This window comes from Melospiza melodia, chromosome Z (genome assembly GCF_035770615.1).
Source record: "Melospiza melodia melodia isolate bMelMel2 chromosome Z, bMelMel2.pri, whole genome shotgun sequence".
Taxonomy (NCBI): Eukaryota; Metazoa; Chordata; class Aves; order Passeriformes; family Passerellidae; genus Melospiza; species Melospiza melodia.
In genome coordinates, this window is record NC_086226.1 from 37834397 (window position 1) to 37859193 (window position 24797).

General features: G+C 38.4%; 2 protein-coding genes across 2 annotated transcripts in view; one reads left to right on the forward strand and one right to left on the reverse strand.

Annotated features, from left to right (window-relative positions):
- Window positions 1-203: 203 nt before the first annotated feature.
- LOC134431666 (betaine--homocysteine S-methyltransferase 1) lies at window positions 204-17454 on the reverse strand. Its single transcript, XM_063179766.1, has 8 exons — window positions 17324-17454; window positions 13451-13583; window positions 9493-9611; window positions 7286-7477; window positions 6566-6713; window positions 5540-5722; window positions 1649-1877; window positions 204-1175 (listed from the first exon to the last, which is right to left on the reverse strand). Exons 1-8 carry the CDS (start codon window positions 17360-17362, stop codon window positions 1001-1003), a joined length of 1218 nt encoding a protein of 405 aa, XP_063035836.1. The 5' UTR covers window positions 17363-17454; the 3' UTR covers window positions 204-1000.
- A 344-nt stretch (window positions 17455-17798) lies between these two features.
- The window catches only part of DMGDH (dimethylglycine dehydrogenase), a 39425-nt gene continuing 32426 nt past the window's right edge, over window positions 17799-24797 (forward strand). The window contains exons 1-3 of the mRNA XM_063180488.1: window positions 17799-17834; window positions 19613-19778; window positions 24558-24656. The gene's annotated coding sequence lies outside the window, so the exon portion shown is untranslated. The remainder of the gene's footprint in view (window positions 17835-19612; window positions 19779-24557; window positions 24657-24797) is intronic.

Sequence of the window (24797 nt, forward strand, 5' to 3'; positions counted from 1 at the left end):
AATGGATTGATCTATTTCCTAACAGAGTTTTTCATTTGTTAAAACTAAGATTGCAGAGTGAATCAATCAGATAAAAAAAAAGCCCAAAAAACAAAAAAACCCCAAACATGTGTACTGCTCTTTTAAATGGGAGTTATATCTTAGAAACCTACTGTTTTAAGATAACCAAGTAATTAAAGCAAGATTTCCAGAAATAAGCTGTATCATTTGAAAATTAGTTTTTTACTGGAGATACAATATAGCTTTTGCAGTTTTACAGTTTAAGGTGTGAAGATAATACAATAGTATTTCATTATATTATTTTTAATTCATTTGACATTTCTTCAGATTGCAGAGTAATTTCTTAAGCCTTTTAATCCCCAGAAGAGTAAATCTTGTGTACATGGTACCTTAAGACAAAAACTGAGTTTTGTCTACCTGCCATTTTTCTCTTCTAAAAGCTCTCTGCATATAAGAAATTCCTGCAAGATCTAATTTTCCTTAGGTTTTGATAACAATTATAAGATATATTTTTTTAGTTTACTTTTGTTCTGTTGAAACCAAGAAAGGTGACCACAAATAATTGGCAGTTTGTGTGTTCCTGCACTAGTTCTCAACAAATCTTGAGGTCTGAGGATGCTCCTATAAAACAAACTGAAAAAAGACGTGGGAGTCGAAGTCTGTTGACACTGTATTTATAGATGGCTTTTTCTTTCTTCACAGGTGAGTATGACTTTCCAGGTATTTCTCTGTCTGCCCAATTAATGGCACTCAGCTAACAGAAGCTCAATTGTTATGAGAATCCAAAATTACTTTTTACTGCGTATTCTCTAAACTATTTGTCCAGAGAAGGATTTCATTATCAAAGTTAGACCTATGTAATCACATTTTTTCTGCATTTTGTCTCTTTCATTATATTTTAACTGATAAATCAACACAGTACTCATCTTCACAGATTTTCTTCTGAAGCATGAGATGGTCTGCAGATAAATCATTTTAAGATTTATATAACTGCAGTGGATTAGAACTTCTTTTTCTGGAAGAGCTCCTTCAGCTGTTGTTCAGTTGTTGCTTCTTTCTGTTGCATCAGCTCCTTGGCTCCTCTGGTCACTCCCCAGCCATCTGGCTTTGACATGCAAGGACAATATGGCCTGCCAGAAGCAGGCTTCAGATTCTCCCAGTATTCTTTTCTTGCCCTAAATAAGGAAAAAGAAACTCAGGGGTTTTTTTACCAGTACCTCATAATATATTGAAGGAAATGTGACTTAAAAGACAATTGCAAAGGGTCATCTAACTTGTAAAGATGGACATTATATTTATATATAGAAGTATGAATGAAAATATGCAATTAAATGCTACATGCTTTAAAAGTATCTTTCAGTCTTTGAAAGGAATACTGTAAGAAAGCCACCATTAGGAGTTGACATACAATTTTCTCCTTTTCATTGTCATTAATTACATTCACAGGATCTCCTCTACTTCTCCTTCAACCCTTTCCCTGCTCTTAGGTCAGCTTTAATTCTTGGAGATTAAACACAAAACATATAGTTCTAACTATAAAATTTTTACAGTGATATTTAGATGCCCATATCAGCTAAGCCAATGTGCTCTGTGGAGCAATGTAAGCCTTTGCAAAAGGTGTGTTGGTTTCCAGGTCAGATATACATACCTTGCTCTCACCCAGGGTTTGGTGTGCATGCTCAGGTTATCACCCCAGCTACCATGTTTCTCAGAAGCTTCTGGCAAAAATCCTCTTTCAGGAGCCAACTCCTCAGCTATTGCTCGGATGTGGTATGGCTCAAATCCACAGCAGCCTCCAATGAAACGAATTCCTAAGTCATAGGCCTTTCTTGCATATTTTTGAATGTCCCATCTGGTGGCAATTCTTGGCTCCAGACCTGCAAAGACATTAAGATCTTAAGTTTCCATCATAGTCCATTCAATTTTTATCCATTGTTTTGGTAAGAAATCATGCTGTTGAAACACTTGCACTCTGTTTGCAAAAGTGGTTGTAGTTGTAGATGTATGTGTTTAAACTGTCTGACCTAGAATCAGAGATTGAAACTTTTAGAAGGCTAGCTTTTTCTGCAGTGCTCCACTGACCAGTGCTTGTAAGCATGTTTGGTCTGCCAAAACAGCACCTAGTATCTTCTGAGGTGGATCATGTTTCCCATTCTGCAGAGTTCTTAGCTGAAGAATTGGAATACTTTCAATGTTATGGCTACATTTCCTAATAAACAATCAATACCTGGGAAAACTGATTTCCACACACTGATCTGTGAAAGGAGAAGGTATCAGCCTACTGGCACAGGAATAATCCTGGTAATTATTCCTCAGAAATGCTTTTTGCACTTTTTTCCACAATCTGATATTGGCAGCCAGTTGTTTCAGCTGGGATCTTAGCTATTTCTTAGACCAACCCTTAGGTATAATCCCAGTCATGAGCAGCTTGCTGCCTCAAAACACCTCATTCCTTGTGGAAAGCTCTGTGTGTAGGTAAGTTAGAATGCCATCTCTGTTGCAAGTTTTGTTGAGCATTGTGGTGGAATAATGAGACCTGAGAGAGTAGACTTGTGGAAATAAGGAGTAAAAAGTGAAAAGCACACCTCAAGGAGCTGGAGGCACAAGAGTGGCATAACTGGAAAGAAAAGAATGGGGACTGAAGAAGAAACTTTAAGAAACGAAAATACAGAAATAAAAAGACAAAAATCATCCCACTTCTCAATGGATATGCACATCTGCAGGATGTGAACCAGCATGGTTATCAGTTAAGTGCAGCATCATGTCTGTGCACTGAACACTGCTGGGCAGAGAAGCTGTGGTTGAGGTAGTAAGGCTCCAGCAACAAAGGAGAGTAGGATTGAAGAATGTCCCAATGTCCTGTCCCAAAAATGTCTAACATGCAAGAAGTTGATACAAAGCAGATATAGCCTAAGTCCACTTTGTAGTTAAGAATCAGGTTTACAAATAAAAAAGCAGAAGGGAGACAACTAAAGATTCTTATAAAAAAAATTACTGCTCTCAGAGGGAAAAATGAGACAAAGGAAAAGTAGATGGACTAATGTGGCCTGGAAAACTTTGATTAAGAATTTTAGAAAGCTGTTCAAATAAAAACAAGCTTTTGTACAGTGCTGCAGATGTGATAGAAAGCATCAGAAGCACAAATGCATTATTTCTTCTTCTTTCATATATTATTTAAAGGCTAATGCAAAATTTATACAAATGATCAACAGTAAGAATGCATCATTGTGCACTCAACATACACCTGTATAAGCAACTAAGCGTCAGGGGAACAGTATAGGTTGTTTCCCTGTCATCTCCATCACCCTGTCACAATCCATGTGACCTGATGAGATGCATTGATTTGATGGCAGCTGAAGTGGCTAAGCCACAGTCCATCATACTTGAAAACTTGTGACAGTCCAGTGAAGTTCCTAGTGACTGGAGAAAGGGAAACATAACCCACACTTTTAAAAAGGCAGAAAAGGAAATGCCAGAGAAAGAGAGACCAGTCAGTCTTACAATGCCCAGAAAAACCTTAGATCAAATCATCTGAAACCTGTACTAAGGTACATGGAAAATGAGGATGTGATTGGTGGCAGCCAACATGACTTTACTGAGGGCAAACCATGCCTACAAATTTGGTGGCCTCCTGTGATGGGGTTATAGCATTGGTAGAGCAGAGTGATGAATGTCACCTTCCTGGACTTCCACAAAGCATTTGATAGTGTGCCACACAACATCCTTGTCTTTAAAGTGGAGAGATTCCTTCCCAAAACTGATTAACATTTTATTTATTTTTTTCCATGTCTGTCAATGCAATACTTTTCTTGGCTTTATTCAGAATTAAATATCTCTAACTTAACAGTTCTTGGTTAAGAAAAACTGTAACATGCTCCTTGATTTGCCCCCTCAATATATCTACCCTTGAGATAATTCGGTATGCTTTCAGTGACCAGGTCATTTCTTTCTAAAACATTGTCCTTATTTAACCAGTGACATTTCAGAGAAATTGCAATAAAACACAAGAGAAAATATAGAAAAATGGAAACAGATCTACAGAAAAATAAATCTCTCTGGCATCTAATTGCTGGAATTTGTCAATACAACATATTGACAAACTAATGCTTCCCTAGAAACTAAGATCTTGTTGCCCTGTATATGTACTCTTCAGATATATATGTATATGTATATGTACTCTTCAGAGTATATGTACTCTTCAGATATCTAAATATCCCTGTTATTGCCTTCATGAAAATCAGGTAATTTGGTCAGTTTAAAAATGATTTACTGAAGAGATTATCTGCTGTTAAGCAATCAATTACTACTTCAGGGTTTTGAAAACACTCACAGAGCAGGTCTTCACCAATTAATTATTCATGGAAATTCTAAATGCTGAGATGTCATACAGATTGCTTATAGCACACAAGCCAAGAACCATAACAAACCAGAGTGAATCCTTCCATTCACTTGATTGCTTACTGCATCTGACTTTTTTTTTCCCTGCCTGCAATCAGAGGAACTATATGAAGGAATGAATAGCATAAATGAGTTCCTAACACTTTTAAACATCTTAGATATTTTCAGGACTCAGACATGTTATTACCATTTAATGAATGCCCCAGGCTTATGCTTTATTCTCTTTCCTTCATTTATATAAAGAGAGGAATTTGAAGAAGAACAACGAACTTCCTGAAAATCACATCTACTTCTCAGAGTTTTTTGCTGCAAGTTCAAATTGTGAACGTTTTGGGAGCATTCACTTTGATCTTGAAAAGAAGGGTGTATGTTATCTGAAAATGAAAGAATTTTCTAATCAGCCTTAAAATGTTTAAGCTGATTTTGCCCTTATGTTATAGGACAAAATACTCACATGAAAATAAGCCCTAAATACACAAGCCTTATATAAATATTAAATGGCTAACTCTCCCAGTTTTTGTAGAGTTTCTCCTGAGCATACATGGAGTTTTCTACTCCAAACTGCTAATTTATTAGCAATACTAAAGTCCCCTTTCTGGTGTCTCTCTAATGTCACGTACATTAAACAGTCACACATACAAGATTTAAATATTATGAGTGCACTAATAATGCTCCTATATCAATTGTACTGCATTGTACATTAAACTCTTACACAAGTAAATGTAGGACTTGTGGGATACATATCACAACCCAGAAAAATGAGGCTTTTTTACTACATTTGCTGCTGCCTTTTGGACTGTTTATAGCAGTCCTGAACAGGGTTCTATAGCACGAGGAAGAATATTTTTAAAATTAATTTAGATTGTGGCATTTTAACTCGTCTCATCATAATTATACAGCTGTGATACTACTGAAGTGTTCTCCCTATGTGGATGATCTTTACTCTGGTATTATTTTTATTGATCTGTCTGGAAAAGCCAGGACTAGGATAACTAGGATATGCCAGACAGGATAACTAGGACTCATCATATTGAATAAAAGAACACCTTGCAGCTTCAGCTGTACTAAAAGCTGGAAGCAATAAAAGCCAGGAACAGCCAATAAAGCAACACCACCAACAAAAAATATACCCTTGTCTTACCAAAGGGAAATTCCGGAAGATCAATAAATCCCTGCTTTCCACAATCAGGAGTATGGAAAGCAAGTGGCTGGCACATCAGGTGGGCTTTCAGTTTAGCAGCCTGCAAGCCCTCTTTCATCAGCCTCACAGTTTCGATGGAAGTTTCTGGATCAAAATGGCAGTTGACTCCAACTATAGAAGCACCTAGGAGGAGGAAAGTAACTTCAAGTCACAGCTGCCCAGAAAGTGGGAGATGAAAGTTCCACAGCACTCTAGAAGCAGTGCTGTCCACCTTCACACCAGTGCTATGGAAACAAGGCAGCTGTGCTACAGCCAGGCACAACTCTCCTGAGGTTGATCATGCCATTTACATCTCAGCTACACTCCACTTTACCTTTCTAATGATTATTGACATGTTCTACAGATGTTTTTTCTTCTACCCTCCTACAGTGTTTAATCAGTAAAGTCTGATTATGTAGAGCCACGTATGGACACACGTGGCAGGTTTCTAACACAAGTTCTACCTTTGGATTTCAACTATAATTTGAAAGGAAAAGAGTGCTTTGGGATAGATATGTAAACTTGTGTATCTTCATCCATCATGCCCCTGATTAATTTCTTCTGCCCTTCCCCTTGTTCCACAGAAAACAGCCTTTCATAGACAATATTATTAATTTTGTCATTCTCTTAATTTTCTCATCTTCAGCTGTGTGCAAAAACAAGAGCAGAGAATCAAAAGCAGCTTTGTGCTTGTGATTCTAGAATTTGGGGATGGGTCTGCAATGAAATTTGAGCAGGTTTAGGATTTTGCTGTATTCAGTATCAGTTTTCTATGGCTACTGCTCTTACCCATTTCATAGAGATAATCAAGTATTTCATAGTTGTATTTCCATATGTTCTAGTAAAGTACACATAAAGACTTCTACAGAGTCATAACTCCTATCAGATACAACTGGGAAGTTACCTACTTGGCATACACCTCTATTTATTTAGATAATTAGGAACTTTTTCCATATTTTCAAAGGGCACATTAAAACAAATTCTTACCAGCCTTTACCAGCTGGACAGCACATTGTCCAGGGGACACTCCATGCATGTCTCCTTCTGGACCAATGCACATCGTAGCTGCAACTGGCTTTCCAGATTCTTTTAGAACTTCAACTGCCCAGACAGCCTCTTCAACATGCTCAAAATACTGAAAAAAATTAAAACTAGGCGAGTTTGTTTCTCAGCAAAGAAATATAAAAATTCCTATCCAGACCCCAAATTAACCATCAATACAATGATTTGATAATTTTCTGATTTATACTAACATAATTCAATTGAGTTTACTGGCCACACAGTTAAAAAAGGACTTTTAAAAGTGAGTAAAAATAAATTAAAAATAATGTTACTTTTGTTTCAGAACAAGAATGCCCACAGGGGAGATTAATCAAGGATTAACCCAAGACGTATAATCAACTAGAAAAGTTGTCTTAGGTTGCTTTCCACGTACTTGAAGAAATAGGGATTAGTCCAGATCCCAGCAACATTTTGTCTTTGTATTTGTACAGAATTTTACTTGACTTAGGTAGGAATGAGGTTCAAAGATCCTATTCTAGAACACCTGCAGACGTACAAAAAAATATCTGATACTACTGAGATAAAAGCACAGCAGAAAATCTTGAAGGAGGTAGAAACATGTAGGGATACTTCCTAAAACAGGCTAGACTCTTAAAAGTTAACACTGTGCCAGTTGAAGGCACATACTTATTTTTACAGATTTACCTCTGCAATTAAGAAGTCCACATTCTTCTTCATAAAGACTTCCAGTTGCTTTTGAAAGGCTGCTTTAACCTCTGTTTTATCCTTGCAGCTTAAGTAAGATGGTGTTTGACTGACTCCCCCAGCCACTAAAGCATCACCTTCATTAGCCACTTCTCTTGCAATGTCACAAGCAGCTTCATTCACTTTGTGGCACTGTGTGAACATAGAATCTGTTAGTTTTATCTTACCAGAGGTATGCAGAACCCTGGAAGGACAAAAATAGTGAGATGTCATAATGGCTTTTTCATATTTTTGGTAAATTTAAACTAAATGTAATTAAAATCAAATGGATTTTGAGAGTTATCTTGATTAGGGAGATAAGATTCTTTTAAACAGCAACAAACATTAGAAAAATAATTTCTTGCCTCCTCTAAGTTATCATATTGTCAAATACTACAAAATACATTACCTTTAATAGATCTTACAAAAATAACTATAAAAACCAAATATTTGGTGTGAAGTGGAATTTTCTTTGCTTCTCACAAAATGAGTTAGTTACACCTAAGCATATGTTTTCATTCTGAAATTTTGAATGGAAAACAAAATATATGAAAATTTTAACTTTTCTTTTTTAAAATATATTTTACTGTTCTGATAATTAACCTCCCACCCACGATATAATATTCACACAGGGTTATTTAAGACATTTTTTGAAAGAAAGCATTAATTATGTGATACTAAACTTGCCAACTTAAAAAAGGGAAAAATATCGCTAATTTATCACCAAGACTGGAAGTCATATTCCTTCTATATCTAAATTGGGGTGACCAGAACAGCTTCTCAAAAAGACGTTAAACTGAGAAAAAAAATCTGGGAAAAAGAATCATTATTTGTGGTATTTGAAAAGTATTGATTACAGCAGGTTCTCTGCAGTCCACAGACTATTTAGAAGTCTCTAAGTCTATAAGCTTCTCTCTGCTGAAGTTTTACATGGCTGCCTCAAAAACCCAGCTGATTTTTAAAGTGGTTGCTGACAGATTGTCTTCCATTTGCATTTGTGCATGGCTACATCTTTGGGAACTCTGTGAGGTGGAACCATAAATTAGTTAAATCCTGGAGCAACCTGACTCTAGAACTGACAGGAAATAAATTTTGAGATGTTTGATGTAATGCTATCCAAACACCAGGTGCTCTCCAGCCTCTATAATTTTGCACGTCAGCAAGAATTGAAGCACTGGCTTGTTCCAGGGTTACTGTGTTTCTGGGACTACCACTTCAGACATTTCAGTGTTGTAAAAGGTCCAGCATTTCAGATAAATTTGGTCATATGACATTTTGGGATGAACACAATTAAGCCTCAAGTGTTTCCCTAGTGTCCAGATTGTTCTAATTTCTGACTGAGGATATCTTCACAGATACAGCTATTCCTTCCTCCCTGAGCCCTGGAGAATTTTCTCTAGTTTGCAGAAGATAGAATGTACAGTAGGACCAAAGGAACAGGATCAGAGAAACCATTCAATGCCAAACATTCTAGTATCAAAGGTATTATATAGAAATGTTTGGCCAGGAATTCCACTAGGCCTTGAGCCTGTGTCTAGTAAACACACACAGAATCCTACAGTTCTTCTATGTAGGGGGTAAGAAGACACTGACAGGGTACTTCTGCTGATGTAAAAATTACCTTCACACAAGAGGAGGGGAATATTGAGTACCTTCACACAAGAGGAGGGGAATATTGAATACAGTGTATAGCTTGGATTACTTTAGTTGCTACTTAATGAAGATGTGGTTCTAAAAACATTTTGTTCTCATTAGCTGTTCATTATTCTCTAAGATTCTTCACCATTTTTACAGTTCAGTAATTTCTCTGGATTCTAAAACCTCTCCATTTTCTCTTTAGTTTTGCTCTCTGTGCATTTAGTACTCTCTATAATCTTTGTACCTAAACTCCATAAACCGATCTCCTCAGATAAAAATACAGAAAAATACAATGCGGGCATTCTCCTTCCCCTCTTCATCCTTTCCCAATTTTGTGTTTGATTTTTGTTTTGGTTTGGGGTTTTTGTCACTTCACTTTGTTTTTTTACTATTTCAAACTCTGAAATTCCATAATCTCATTCTCTAGTCCTCAAATATAGCCAAAATGTTAGGACAAACTTGATAATACCTTTGCTAAACCTTTTGAAATTGATCAACTTATTTTGTATCTCCAAAACTGGTTTACTCACACTTATTTTCTCAGCTACATAATTGCCCCTGTTCTCTAGTTTGTCCTCACTGGCATAAAAGGTGAAGGTCTGCAGAACATTGGATCCAGCTCTGAGGAATTCTCGGTGAAGCTGACGAACTGTAAATTAAGAGACAAGGTTATTAGTGTGTTATCCCCAAATCCAGTGTTTGTTGATGTAATGTTATTGCAAAATAAGTGACATTGTGTTTACTAGAAGACCAATTATGAGAAATTAGAAGCAGTACTTGAGTCTGCATAGAATTTCTTTCTTCTCACCATCAAAACATTGGGTAGAAAATTTTCTTCTTCATTCTTTACTATTAAGAATGACTGAAGATTTCTATATAGTTTAGCTGCAGATTCAGTTTTGCCTGCCACCTTGACAATCCTCTATTTTCTGCAGTCCTTCAGATCTCCCAGATGTAGGGTTTGATAGAGCTTTTGTATAGTGATTTAGGAAGGGATAACTGATGTCTGACAAAATAATGTGAAAGCATAACAAGGGACACCAGACAAAAGGCTCTTCAAATGAAAAAGCCATCTTCTCTTAGCTTACATATTATGAAGAAAAAAACAGAAGAAAGGATCATAGCAACAAATTAAGGGACATGATAATTATATGGAAGATTACAGTGTTTCATTGCCTCCTCTATTCTACATTTTTCAGTTTCTCCCCTAGCAAAATTTTAAAAGAGTATAGTCAGCCAAAACCAAAGCTCTATCTTGCTAAATACATCCTTACTTAAAAGAAGATTTGTTGCTCCAGAAAAGTGACTCACAGCACAAATTACTCACAATCATCATTATGTCTCCACATGATGATTTTACTACATCAACAACAATCCTTTTAAAGGAAAGGTTACCATTACTTTGAATAGACAAATTTCCTACATTAGGACTTTGGGAAAAGGCTCTGTAATGGTAGTCATGCCTTTCTGGCTGTAAGCAGCATACTTCAATTGCCACAACAGCAAAAGAACAGGAACTGTTAATTGATTTTTTATATATACCCACAGAATAATAGTTACAATAATTACTAGAATGCTACTGATCATGTAAAACAGAGTTAAATGCCTAATAGCTTGTAGCAAATACAGGAGTTCCTTACTTACTGTACACAAGATACTTATTACCTAGACACACAAGAACACTGCAATTGCTATGGCAGATGTTTAGAAAGGTTTTCCTGAAGTCCTAGTTTATCACAACTCATTGTCTACAGACCCAGTTTGTGTCACTAAAAAAAATATGCAAGTTTGTAGCGAGAATAAAATTACTCGCATATTCTGCAACAAACGTAGCTTTCTGCAGCAGAGAAGCTCAAAGAGCATTTTGTGTTGCTAGATTTAATGTGCATACATGCAAGCATGTCTGCTTTCAATGAAGGATCGCTGCAGTGTCCCTTGCTTGTCTCTACTGGTACAGTATTTTATTTCTAATTGCTGCCTCGGGTAACTTCAAAGTGCTTGTTTTTTTACTACACAGGTGATTTAACACAGTGCTTCTTTGCCCACCAGTCACAAAAATCTTTCCAGGAACATAGGTTGTAGCAGAGGTACTGTTCAAAAAGATTTTGGAATCTGCCTGAATGTCTGGAATCAAATTTCACTTTCACATCTTTATGAAGGGACAAAAAAGTTGTAATGCTGGGAGTATTCTTTTTCCTACATCATAACAATAGGCCACTGATCCCAAATAAAAGGACTCTGTGTTTCTAGTGGGTTTTTTTCCATCTTCCTGAATGAGGAAGCATTGATGAAAACTGGTCAGGAAATAAGAAAAGAAAAAAAAATCTACAAATGTTTTCACAAATGCTCTATGACATTTCAATAGTAGACCATTCCTAGAAGAAGGCCTGGGTTTTGTGAATATGGATGGTGACATAAGTAGGAAAATGAAATCTAACACATGTGATTAAGGAACTTCATACCCCAAAATACCAGGTTGTGAATAGGAGACATGGGATACACTTTGGGGGAAACGATAATGCTATAACTATCAGCCTGGATCTCATTCAACCTCAAGCAAATAGGCTTTACCAGTAGAATACACTGTTGTTCTTATAAAACCCACAGCACTGTGCAATATCAAAAACCCAAACCACTCTGTAGTTTACTTGTGCGACTTCCAGCACGCTTCCTCCAGCATTTGAGAAATGAGAATAAAAGTCACACATGAGGCTAAAGCATTATTAATAATTTGATGCATTTTAGGAGTCAGATGTGTAACGCCAATTTTTCATTTAAATCCATCATGAGTTGGACATTACATAAAAGACACAGACACAAGCTGTGAGGAGATAGGAGCAATAAGCACCCATGCCTACGGCTCAGCACAGAGCAATCCCTAATCTGTCTCAGAAGAAAAATATAGATCTCTTAATTTCTACAATTACCAGTCTGGCAAATCCCCTGCTCTCTAATACAGTTAATGGCCTTGAACTCTTTTTTTTTTTTTTTTTTTTAATTCCTTCCTGCCGTCTCAGAACTTCCTTCCGTTTCCTTTCCTTATAAGGACAAGAAGCTCTGGTAGCTGTATGGTTTTTACACCCACTGTCTCTGCCAGTTGCTCCTTGTGTTCTATTACATCTGCTTTAGAAGTAACATGACCCTTGAGCAAGCAGGAGCAAAAGCATGGAGGGAAAGAAGCCCCACTGCACAAAAGGAAATTAGCAGATTTGCCCTGAAGGGTGGATTTATAAATAGCCTATAAAAGACATGTGCAGAGTGGGGAGGGCTTTTGAGGTGCAAAAATACCAAGCAAAGGGGAAAGGACGAGCATGGAACAAGTGCTATGAGCCGTAAAATGGAACATGCAGGGCCAGACAGAGGTAGACATGGAGAGAAATAGAGAGATGATAGAATGTCTCTTTGGGAGATGAGAGTCAGCAAATTAGGTCATCCATCCTTAAACCTTTCCTGGAGGTCTGCATTATCAAAAGCTGCCCATAACCCTAAATTAGAGATGCTAAGTGACACATGAGTGACATTTGAAGGCTGAGAAATATTAGGCTGAATAAATAGGTGAATCGTACAAAGTGATGTAGCAGAGAGAACTAAGGTATCTCTCCTTCTACTCCTCTTCCTTCTTCTCCTGTATAGCAGAAAAAACTAACTTGGAATAGAAAACACTTAGAAGAAAGAATTTTTTTCCCCAGGATATTCTGAATTGACTTGTGGGATTAAGCACACATCATATTATTAGGGCAAATGCTATCTTGTAACGAAGCATGCATAAATAGATAATACCATCCACTTCTGCACTATTTATGATTAACACTACAGTCTTTACACTGGAAGGCATAAAATAGTTGGTCATTTTCTCTCTGTCCACTTTAAGAGAGTTACTCTGTTAAATGTTTTTTTTTAGGTTCCTATCAGGTTTATCATTCCCCATTTTACAGTGGAGCCAGAAACATTAAATACTCCCATTACAATGTTTATTAAAAAACTGCCATGTCTTTGAAAGAATTAATAAAAAAACTATTTTAGATTATAAATATAAATGAATGACTAGAACAAAACAAATCCGATAGTTAACTGCAGAATTCCTTTTCGTAAGGTACTTTAAATGAGAAGCTTTAAATGATCAGCACAAAAACAGACTGGACAAATCCATGAGAAAGAAATCTCTGAACGTTGTTAAACACAAATATAACTACATCTGCATGAAAAAGTCCCTGGGATGCAAGTTATTGAAGATTGGGAGAGCATTCTGAAGAGGTATCAGTAGATGTTTGCACTACTCATTCTTACAGAGCAAACTGATTTTGGCCAGTGTTAGAGCAAGTAAAACAGGAAAGATGAGCTGGTTTTAGGCTGTTCTTCATGCAATTCTACAGTGTCAAGGAACACGTCTATTTAAAAATCTACTAAGAGCTGTATATATTTATTACTTAGCCAACCATTACATTGTTTACATTCACTATAGGAATATAATTTCCCAGTAAAACTGACCTGCTTCGGGATGTTCTACAGTTGCTTCAGGAGTCCAAGGCCCAGCTTTTACATATCCCCTCTTTTCAAGAGCAAAGACAAATCCCCCATCTCCGATCACAATTTCTCCAGCGTCCAAGCGTTCTAGAATACCCTGGAGAAAGCATGAGGGCAAGTTAACAATTACAGTTCTTCAATCTGATGGCTTTTTCCTGTATTTGCAAGGCAGACATAAATATCTGTGAGCTAGCAGAAATATTTTTGCCACAATAACAAAAAGTAATAAATTTCCTTTGTAAAATTCTAATTAAAGAATGGTAGATCTGCTCTTCTGCAGCATAAGGCTTTAATATGCACACATATATTATGTATAAAACTTCTTATTAGTTATATTGTCTATTCCAGAGATATTGTTTCCAGAACTGCAAGTCAGTGGTCCAGAGATGTTCCTATGAAAGTAACACGCCATCTCAAATTCTTTGTAAAATACAGGAGAAACTTTTTAAAATAAGACACTAGTAACACTGATCTCACTATTAGCTCATCTGCTCTCTAGCTTCCAGTGCCACCTTCACAGAGCCTTACCACAAGCAGCTTGTGACTCCAGATGGCACAACAGGCACCACAGAAAAGTAAGCATGCAACAGTTTCCTACCAAACAAGACACATCTCAGAAAGCTGACTTGCAGTTTCTGACAGTCTTTTCACAGGCCTGGGTTTGCTTACCCAGATTTACAAAACAAAAAATAATCCTGTTGGTTTTGCACAGCCCTGAAATGTTTTAGAGTGCCAAATTACAAACCTTACAAAACCCTATGTAAGATAAGCCTTGCTTCTCCCTTGAACTCCACACTAATGCAAGGAAAATGGCAATTATCTTTTTCGTAAAACTGAAAAACATGAGAAAAAGATACTGGCTTGTCCTAAAATACATTGCATTTTTATTCCTTTAATTGCTTCATTGCCTTGTTCAAAACTTCTAAAAAGTACCTACTATTAGAGTAGGATTGATTTCTACAATTGGATGGCAACCATAATTCCATCTATATTACGAAGTGGTTGAATGAAGACTACATATAAATATGTAGTGAATAAAGGATAAGAATTAACCAAGGGTAGGACTGAAATTTCCATCCACAGTTTTCCTCATTTCAACACAAGTTTGAGGGAGTAGGATAAAGAAAAGCCTTATGGACATAGAGTTGAGTGTGATTTTCATGCTGAGTGGGCATGTTTTTTTTACAATTACCCTTCAAACTTCAGCTATTATCTTTCTTGATAGCGTCCTTTTCATTAACACAATTCTCTCATGCCATATATCCAACAAAGACAAACGCTTAGGATGCCTCAGAACTGCTGTTTAGGCAGAATAAGAACAAGGCCTTTCCCTTTCCAGCAGTAAGGAGCAGCGTGCCAGCTGTGCCAGTTTCAGTACCATGCACAGCAGGGCGAGGCTCCTTGGAGGCCACAAAGCCTGGCTGAGAGCGTCACCTACTTTGGCTGAGGCACTGGCATTGCAGCAAATGGCAGGACTGGTCTGTACAGTGCTGCTGCGCAGAGCTTTGCCAAGTGTTGGCTTGCAAACCTCTGCATCAGATTCCACTATGGACTTGCCAAAATATTGAGCCCATTGACTTTAAAACTTCAACAAAGTGTGCAAGTTTTTATCTTTGTTTCCACAGAATCAGGGAGAAACAATTTTAGAGTAAATGTCAGCTGGTTTTGTGAAGATTGTGCTTGCAGTAAACCTACTTTCATTTATAACAGAATGTCTCAAATGGGGCCTGCAAGAGCTCACTGCTTGAGTCCATGCTTCCTCTGTCTGCCAAAGAATCTTTTGTAGATGAAGCCTGCTTCAGAAATTTGATATGCGGAGAAGAGGCATGCAGAATAAATGAAATCTTTAATGTAAAGGCAGCCTCAGTTGTTTTTTAACTGAGCATTGAGTAATAGACACAAAATGACATCATATATAGGTATTATATTTACTATTATATTATGTATTTAAATGTAATACAAGAGAACTTTCTTCTAAAAAGACACTTCTAGTATTTAACAGCAGTTTTTCTTCACAGTTCTGTTTCATTTTGAAGTACAAATCTTCATTTTTGGCACACAGAAGCAACATAAGCCATGTTTGAATAGACCATGGCACCTTAACATATTGTGAGATATTAAGTCTAGTGCCAGGGTATCTAATGGCAGGAGAGATAAATACAAAGCACAAAATACTTAATAAAAGTTTGAGTTAGTTTGAGAGGTTCATGCTGGATTCAAATGGAAATAACCTTTATTATAGGTCTGCTATCTTACTCTTCACACCATTTTTACTTTATATACTGTGCAAAATACCACCTATTTAACCACCATACAGCTAACCAAAATTCAGCATCAACATTGTTTTGTTCAGAGACCTACTGCTGTGCGCTTATGTCTAATCTTGATCAATATTCTACTGTCAGGTGATCTGGTAGGAGAAAAAAATGTGTTTAATTACAAAAAACAGTATATGTAAAAAGCTATCCAAGGCTTTTTTGAGCTGTCTTTTGCTGGTTTACTTTTGCTACTATGAATGAAGTTGCACCACATGGTCCATACACCTATACATGGAAAGCGTGAGTGGAAGTGCCCCTATGAAGATATTCCCACTGCCACCTTTAGGCATGCAACTGTACTGTCTAAGTGAAAATCCTGCTTGGTCAACCTATAATCCACCTTTTCATCAGTAGAGAGAAAAGAAATCTTGAAAAAACTATTCACATCTCAAGCCCTAAAGCGAAATCCATTGCTTGTAGGGGGAATTTCTGCTTGATGTTGAAATTAGGTGGCACATGCCAAAAAATAAAAAGCAGAACAAATACCCCATACCTTCTTCTTTTATAATCAAACTACCTGTAGGACCTAGAGCTCATGGACTTCTTCCCATTTCTTTCTGCTCTTTTGCTCTACACATAAAAATGAGTAAAACCCATGCTGAGAAAGATGTGCCCTACTAATGGCAATTCTGCCTTCTTTAAATAGAAGACAGAATATGTCATTCTGCTGACCTTGTCAATTAGCAGCACAGGATACCAGTTCTGATGTATGTCAGAGAGTTAGACTTAGATATTGTTCATAGCTTTGTCTTAATGGCATGAATTGCTCGTGCCTGGATAACTTTTTCCTGCTTATTCCTTTAGCTAAATGGGGGAGTAGTGGGCATGCATACCTAGGAGTTTGGGTTGATATTATACAAACACCAGTCATATTAACCAAGGAGTGAGAAATCTGGACCTTTTAAACAGAGCAGGCAGGAGACAGAAACCTCATCCAATGACAGGTTGTCCTTAAAATATTTACTATTTTAATTTACTATTTTAAAGTGTGTTTTAAAGCAAGTCCTGCTTGATTTGTGTATCAAATAGCGTTACACTAAATGGTTTTGTACTCTGGTGGCTCCATTCTATGTGTTCAGAGAAACCAAGATTATATGGGCTGTGACTGCGTTAAGATCAAGCTAATTTATCTGTCTCATAACGATGCCCAAATGTCCTTAACGCCTCGACGCTGAACAGGTACAATTACTATGGCTTTATTTTACGTTTTCACAAGATCGCCTTACCTGCGGAGATACCGAGTACCTTAGAGGGAGGTTAACCGGCGAGGGTCGCGCCAGTCAAGAAGCGGCTCCCGCGCTCTACGCGGACTCGACCCCGCGGAGGCGGGAGAGGCGGCGGGGAGCCCTGCCCGCTGCCGGAGCCCTGCCCGCTGCCAGGCTCCCACGGCGGGGCTGCTGCCCCGCACCGTCCCGTCCTGCCAGCCGGGGCAGCGCCCGCCCGCGGCGGCCGGCGGAGGGCACCGCGACGCGGGGAGCAGCGGCCGGTTCTGCGCGAGGGAGGGAAACAGGAGATTTACCCTTTTGCCCTGTTTCGCGGTCTTCCTGATCGGCAGCATCTTCCTCGCACAGGACCGCTGGCTGCCTCGACGGCTCGCTGCGACTCTCCACTCCCTCGGTGCGACTCTCCGGCCGCTCGTTTATAGCCCCAGTAGGAGGCGGGACGGGGTGGGCAGCGCTGCGGGCGGTACCCCCGCCCCGCCCGGCCCGGCCCGGCCCCTGACTGCCCGGGGCGCTCTGGTTCGGCCGGAGCAGCTCCGCTCCCTCCCGCTGCCCCGCCCGGCCCGAGGCGCGGAGGCGCCCCCCCGGCTGCCCCCCCGGCTGCCCCCCCGGCTCCAAGGGGCGGTCCGGCGCCCTCGTCCGGGAGGGCCGGGCTCGGCGGGGCAGGGACGGGACGGGACGCGGCGGAGAGCGGCGCGGAGCCAGCGCTCTCCATCCCTGCTGCGTGTGCGGGATGAGCGCGGTGCTGCGGGGAGCCCTGCGGCGGCTGCGGCCCCCGCGCCGGCCCGGGCCCCTCGGCGCCCAGGGGCGGTGAGTGCGGGCCGGGCGGGGGGCGCGGGCAGAGGGACGGTGCCGCTGCTGTCCGGGATGCGCAGAAGGGCCGCTGGTGACGGGAGCCAGCTCCGGCTGCGGCACCTGTGGCCTGAGGTGCCTCTCTGCGCCTCGCAGTGCTGCGCCGAAGCCGGAGCCAGCCCGGGGTGCGGGGCTGACCTGGTGTAGCAAGGTCCCTTCTGTTGTCTTCTGGGCCATACCGATAAGCAAACAAAGACCGGTTTTAACTGGCACGATCAAACATCTGGGTGACCTGTTTAGTTCACTGGGAAGGCGAACCCCGGATTCTTGCCAGGCTCCTGGGCAAAGGTTTTAAAAATCTGAAAGGCACATGAGGAGATTTCAAATCCACAGCATAAAAGAACAATAAGAAAAGTCTTTATGCTTTACCTTGATTACCCTGTGCCTCAAAAGTCAGTAGAAGCTGGTGTAAGTGCCGAACATCTGGCTGCTAAACAGCTTACTGTTAACTTGCAAAAATTAATATGTAATCAGAAAAAATAACCTGTGTGTGTGTGTGTGTGGTGCACCAAATACAGAACAGCTGTGGTGTCCTATGCTCCCACTTATTTTACTTTTCATTCACCACCATTTATTGTACAAGCGTGGTGCATGTTCTGCCTGCAACTGCATTTAAAATGTTATAAGATCTCCATTCATAAGACATAAAACGGGTAGTCTTTATTTCTGAGTGGGAGACGTGGGAGACTGGTTATACATTAGAAAGTCTGTTGCCAGAGAAGTTGAAAGTGTACGAGGAGGTGAGATAAAATTGAGTATAGATTAACTGGAGAGAAAGATACTGTTGATTCATGGTACTCTGAACTGCTGCTGTCATAACATGTGCTACCTTGTCTCACATCCAAAAAAATTGCTTCTTAAAAATTTGTGATAAATTTCCACATTGCTGCTTGGCAATGAGGCAGTAGAGAGGAGGATCACTTAACTTGCAGAAGAATAGGGCTGCTTATGACAGCAGTTCTGGTTTACGCTGAACTCAAGTAGTTTTGAAAGTACAGTGTGGAGCAGCCGGTGTGAGCCATTGACAAAAACCTGTTTCTATAATGTTTTTTTCTTAAGCAAAGTTGGAGATGCCAACTCTGGGAATAGCTCAGTTGTTTAGAGCATGTTGCAAGTAACACCAGGGTTGTGAATTCAGTCTCTGCATGGGCCATTCACTTAGAAGTTGGACTTGATGTTTGTTGTGCGTACATTCCAAAGTCAGAATATTCTGTGAATCTGTGAACATGGCAAAATAGACGGTATATCCAGCTTTTTTCTTCATGAACATGTATACTGACTTAGTCTACTGACATTGGTTTTAGAAATTTATTAAGGGGACTTACTATGTAAGTATTTTTAAAGCCTATTTGTTGCACATACTACAGTACTTTGGCAAAGTCAGGTTTTGACATTGTCATGTTATGCATCAGCTTCTTTTTGAGAAATAGGATCTACATGTAAGGGTATATTGGATAAATGATATCTAAAGTTGCAAGTGGCAGCAAACTTTTTTGTTGTTTTCTGGTTTTGTTTTGTTTTTTTTTTTCTTTTTTATTACAGCTGTTTCCCTATATGATGCTCAAACAACATTTACTTTAAAAGTGGATATGAGTGAACAGGCTAGGTCATAAGCTATGTGTGTAAACTCCCAAGTAGAAACCCATGTGTATTATGGTTGAAGCTGTAAACAAAAGAAATGGAGATAAGTGTGATTGACTTTTTCTAACTGTCTGTAATTTTTTTCTTTTTTTTAGTAAAGAAGCCTCATCTCCTTCCTTAGGGAAAGACAGGGCAGACACAGTGATCATCGGAGGTGGTTGTGTTGGTGTGAGTCTAGCCTATCACTTGGCTAAAGCTGGCTTGAAAGATGTTGTTCTGCTAGAAAAATCTGAGCTCACTGCAGGATCTACCTGGCATGCAGTAAGAAATGTTTTGTTCGTGTCTCAAATTAACAGTCATTTGTGTATACAGTGGTAGTGGAAGTTTCCTTACCTTTATTCCCTGTCTTTCGTGCCATTGCTGACATTACATAAAATCTTGGAGGAGCAAAGGTAACAAATATACATTCTGGGTTTTTTAAGCCTGCATATTGTCTGCATTCTAAGGACAAGAACTAAAAGACATACATGTAATAATGTCAGGGTACCAACACCTCCTTTAATAATGGTAATCACATGGTCATACTGGTTCACAATGTGCATTTATGTAATTACATATTTTCTGAATCTACATCTGGAGAGGTAATGTAACAAAATTAAATAAAGCTTGCCACAATGATACAGTAATGGATGCTTTTCCCATTTATTTCCAGCTATTCTTACCTGAAATTGGGAGATTATCTCTGTGTGTAGCAACATAAAAGAGCAGAAACCCAACAGTTTGATGTCTCTAGATCTACTCTGTTAATACAACAGAGCATTTATGCAATAATTTACATTTCAGAGGACAAATTAATTAATTATATTTTATTTGTATTCTCATACTTCTCCCAGAGAAGGAAGTCTGAAGTGCTTCATCTTAGTGCAGATGTTTTGTGTTCTTTGGGGTTTTTGAGAGAACAATATTAAAAAATGAAATGAAAAAAAAATATCATTGCCTGCAGTGTATAAGTAGTATACTTCATTTTACTTGCTTTCAATAAACAAAGCAAAAGAAACCATGCTGTGTGTAGTAAGAAGAAGCAACATTCAGTAATTGTACAATACAACAGTGTGGCAAACAGAGCAATGCCATGTAAAATGTCAGATCATGCATCTTGTGTATTGAATCATAACTACGAAATAGAGGCACAGACTGAATTTTATTTGCTCAATGCATATACAAAACAATATGTTTGTGAAAAACAATAAAAATCCCCTAGTTCTATAAGGAACCAGAATCATGAATGGTGTTGTTACTGAATGTTTCCCGTGTTCTTGTAGTTACACTCACTCACCCTAACTCACTGCTCATAGCAGTATTAAAGCAATCCTTCCTCCAGTACTTTTGCCCAGACTTCTTAGCGACTGCAACACTGGAGCCCTGAGTGAGGGTCAGTTTCAAAGGTAAGGAGCTGGAGCTCAGCAGAGAAAATGCCTGCACTACCAAAATTGACAGAGACGCCCCATGACACCTCTTAGAAGGAGTTTGATGCAATTAACACAGTAAAACCCATAGTTATGGACCATGTTAAAATAGATAACTACGTGGTATCTTCTCATTTTCTTCATTGTCTCTTTTCATTGAACTCACTATTAGAGGACTTTGTCTGAAGATGAAAAAGTTGGTGGTGTCTGTTTCAGATGAGTAGAAAGATCAAAACTTTTACAGTGAGTTCCTTGTTATACCAGATACTCTGTCTTTATCAGTGTTTTCCTCACAAAATACAGAAGACACTAAATACAGACACTAAATACAGATGACAATTACACATACTCTTAAGACGTGGAATGGCACATAGCACATTTCCTGCAGCCACAAATGTTGAAAGTCTGGTTCAGATGTTGCTGCACTACACCACATTTTACCTCTTAGACGGTCCAGGAAGGTCCTGCCAGAGCTCAGGATCGTGTTTCAGATAGCTAATATTCCTGCTAGTGTTGCTGCCAAAACTTTCTCTCACTTCTCAAGTCTGAGATAACTTTGACTGACCTCATGTGTGCTATTAAGACAGCACAACAAATATGCACATTTTTATATTACCAAAAGATGTAACTGAGTGAGTTATTACATGTTATATTATATTATACTTTTTCTTGAAACATGCCATTGATTTTGCTGCTGACAGTAAAGCACAGCGCAAGTCAAATAATAACTTGTTACAATTTGGTCACACTTACAAGAAGAGAGAGTTTAGTATATAACAGTGTTAATAACATTTTCCTTCAGAAAGCTAATTTAATAATGGCATTAGAATAAAGTCTGAAAGAGATTGAAATAGAACAAAACACGAACTTTTCAGCATTTAAAAATTTCAACAATAGAAATGCTTTAAAATATTTTTGTCAATTCTCATAGCAAAGTTGCCATTCTTTAAATTATGTTTCCAGATCTTGTTTGTGTACAATTACAAAATCTTTTAGAAAAATAGAGTACAGCCTAGAGAAAAATCTCCTTCAACTGCAAGAATTGTTTACACTGAAATTCAGGAAAACATGTAGATGCCTTGGGAAAGCAGCTGGGCCAGAGCAAATTCATGACTGAGTTCTAGAGAAAAATGCAGTACACTGGCGACAGAGCAGGAAAAAGCTGAAAATCAGCAATTTAGAAAAGTTTCCTGTGTATGTGAAGGGGATGTTAGGAAAGCCAAGCCTCAGCTAAATATAAGATTTGTGAGGAAAATGAAAAGCAACAAGAACTGCTTCTTCTCCTGCATTAATAGCAAAAGGCTGAAAAAATGAAAATAAGGGAATGATGTGAGTAATTCAGTCACAATTTACACTCATAAGGTCTCAGTGCCTTCTTGCCTCTGGTTTAAAGGAGGATAGTAACTACAGGCGATGGATGAGGACCAAATCAGGGATTACTGGAGTAATTTGGCAAATGCTCATGTGTTGGAGCAGACTGGCTGCCTCCAATAATGCTGCTGATTCATGGCAAGGCCGCAGATGTATCACGTTTGAAATATTATTGAAATTGGTGGAGGTGCCAGAGATGTGGCAAAGGACAGGTGTATGAATTTTAGAAAAAGCCAAAGGGCTGAGCAGAGGAGCTAAAGGTCAGCTACCCCTAGTTCGGTTCTTCAGAAAATTGTTGAGTGAGTCCCAGGTCCATAAAGGAAAAAAAAAAGTGATTTGCAAGAGTCAAAATAAATTTGCGAAGAATAAATCATGTCAGATCAAAACTGATTGCTGTCTATTATGGAATATTATGAATTCTTAGACATGAGGAGATCAGTGGATGAGACTTACCTAGATTTTAGCAAGACTTTAGACACCCTGTCCCACACGATCCATTTATTCAGCTGAAGATGTTATGTATGGCCGGACAGCTAGAAAGTTAAAAGACTCTTTGGATGGCTGGGCTTGGAGGGTGAATGGGTCATATTCTACCCTAATCCTGGAAATAAGTGGAATGTCACAGGAATCTGCCCTGGGACCCATCCTGTTTAATGTCTTTATCAGTAATATGGAGTAGGTGATGAAGCACATGCTCATCCACTTTCGAAGTTTACACCAAACTGTGAGGAGTAGTCAATGCACTCAAGGGCAGGGCAACCATGCTGAGGGACCTAGGCAGACTGCAAGGATGAAAGGACAGTTTTATGGAATTTATCAAGGCCAAATGTAAAGTTCCATATGAAGCTAGGAAAGTAGAGGAGCCACTGTCTATGAAGACTCTCAAAGAATCTGGAAAAAATCTTGAGAAATGTGGTCTGATCTTGTAGCTGATCCTGCTTTGAATATGAAATTTAAGAGAAATCTCCTAAGGACCCATTCAATCTTTTTGTTTCATTAAAATTATTTTATTATTTTATTATCTTAATTTTTATTTGGTGAAATTGGGTTATAGCTGTCTGCCAGCTGCACTCTTGAAATCAGAAATATTTATTATCTCAACCCAAAAGATGTTAAGTGCATTTAAACTTCTTTTCTTCACTTGAAAGTGTAAGAGATTGAAGTATTTATTTAATCCTTGCAATTAAATCTCTTGAATAGATATGGGTTTGTAGCTAACTTGCAAGTGATTTGTGACTCATTTAGTTCAAAATGACAACACTAATAGTGACCACTAAAATGGAATTTCCTTACATCTGGAAGATTTATTACTACATTTGGAAGAATAACAGAAGGCCAGAAAATGTTTACATAAATAAAAGAATACAGGAAAAACCAAAATGAGATAACAAAATTTGCAAGTAGAAGTAAATTAATTGTTCTTAGACATTGTTAATGGCTAAGGAAATTTAAATATTTCAATGCCTATTTTATTTCTTCATTTTGTACACACTGAAAAAAGGCCCTTTATTTTTTGATAAACAGACAAGTTTCAGCTAAAAACTCAGCAGTGAAACAGCCCTGGGGCTTACTCTAAGGTAATTTAAATAAATGTGCTCACAGCATGTACACACGTATTAAATGAGATAAAAATCACATTTAGTCAAATATCTAGTTTTCAGCTGTGTCCTGTATGATGCTAATGGTTCAATATGATAATAAGAAATGAGCAAGGAATATTTTTTCCAGACTACTAATTTAACCCAAGGACTTCCTGAAATCAACATACCTGCTTTGTTCTTCATGGGACCCTTACTAGATGAATCTCCCTCCTGTAGGTTTCTGTCTTCTTAAACTCAGATTGTTATGAAAATTGCCAAAAATACTTTTAGTGAAATTTATGAATAGACTATAGATAGAACTGTAAAATATTATACTGACAAGTGATTCATTTTACACTCTTTTCCACTGGATTATCTGGGCATTTCAATAATCTGGTGCACTATGATGTTGTATATAAATTGAGATATCAGATAGGACAGAACAACTGAAACACTATCATGGGTTGGCAGACTTGGTGAGAAAAGACAGATGGGAAAACACCTGTGCAGAAAACAGAAATGGCTTAAGTACAGAAAATACTTTATTTTTATTTTTGTAGCAGTTGGCTCTATCCATGTGTTGTTTTTCTTTACAGTATCTTGGCAGTTCCTTTTTAGATGACAGTTGGAAGGAAGGCAAGAATACTGCATTTCTAATCTATTGTTCCTATTTCTTATTTGAGGCTGGTTTAACTACTTATTTTCATCCTGGAATAAACCTGAAGAAAATCCATGCTTACAGCATCAAACTCTATGAAAAGCTTGAAGAAGAGACAGGACAGGTAATCCCCTTAACCTTTGAAGTGTTAATTCAGAGCAATATCAACTGTAGCAATAGTCTTACAAAAAAATATAGTTGATAATGGTGTGAAGTAGCAGTAGCATCTTTTTATTGAAATACATTCTTCTTCATACCCAGTCAC

Bases quoted from the DNA above. Each gene is read 5' to 3' on its own strand.
- LOC134431666 (XM_063179766.1), bottom strand. From the start codon at position 17,362: ATGCTGCCGATCAGGAAGACCGCGAAACAGGGCAAAAGG. The intron at 7,478-9,492 runs GTGAGTAAACCA...ATGTTCACACAG, and splicing joins ATGTAGCTGAGAAAATAAGT to TGCCACAAAGTGAATGAAGC. The intron at 1,176-1,648 runs GTATGTATATCT...TTCCTTATTTAG, and splicing joins AAACCCTGGGTGAGAGCAAG to GGCAAGAAAAGAATACTGGG.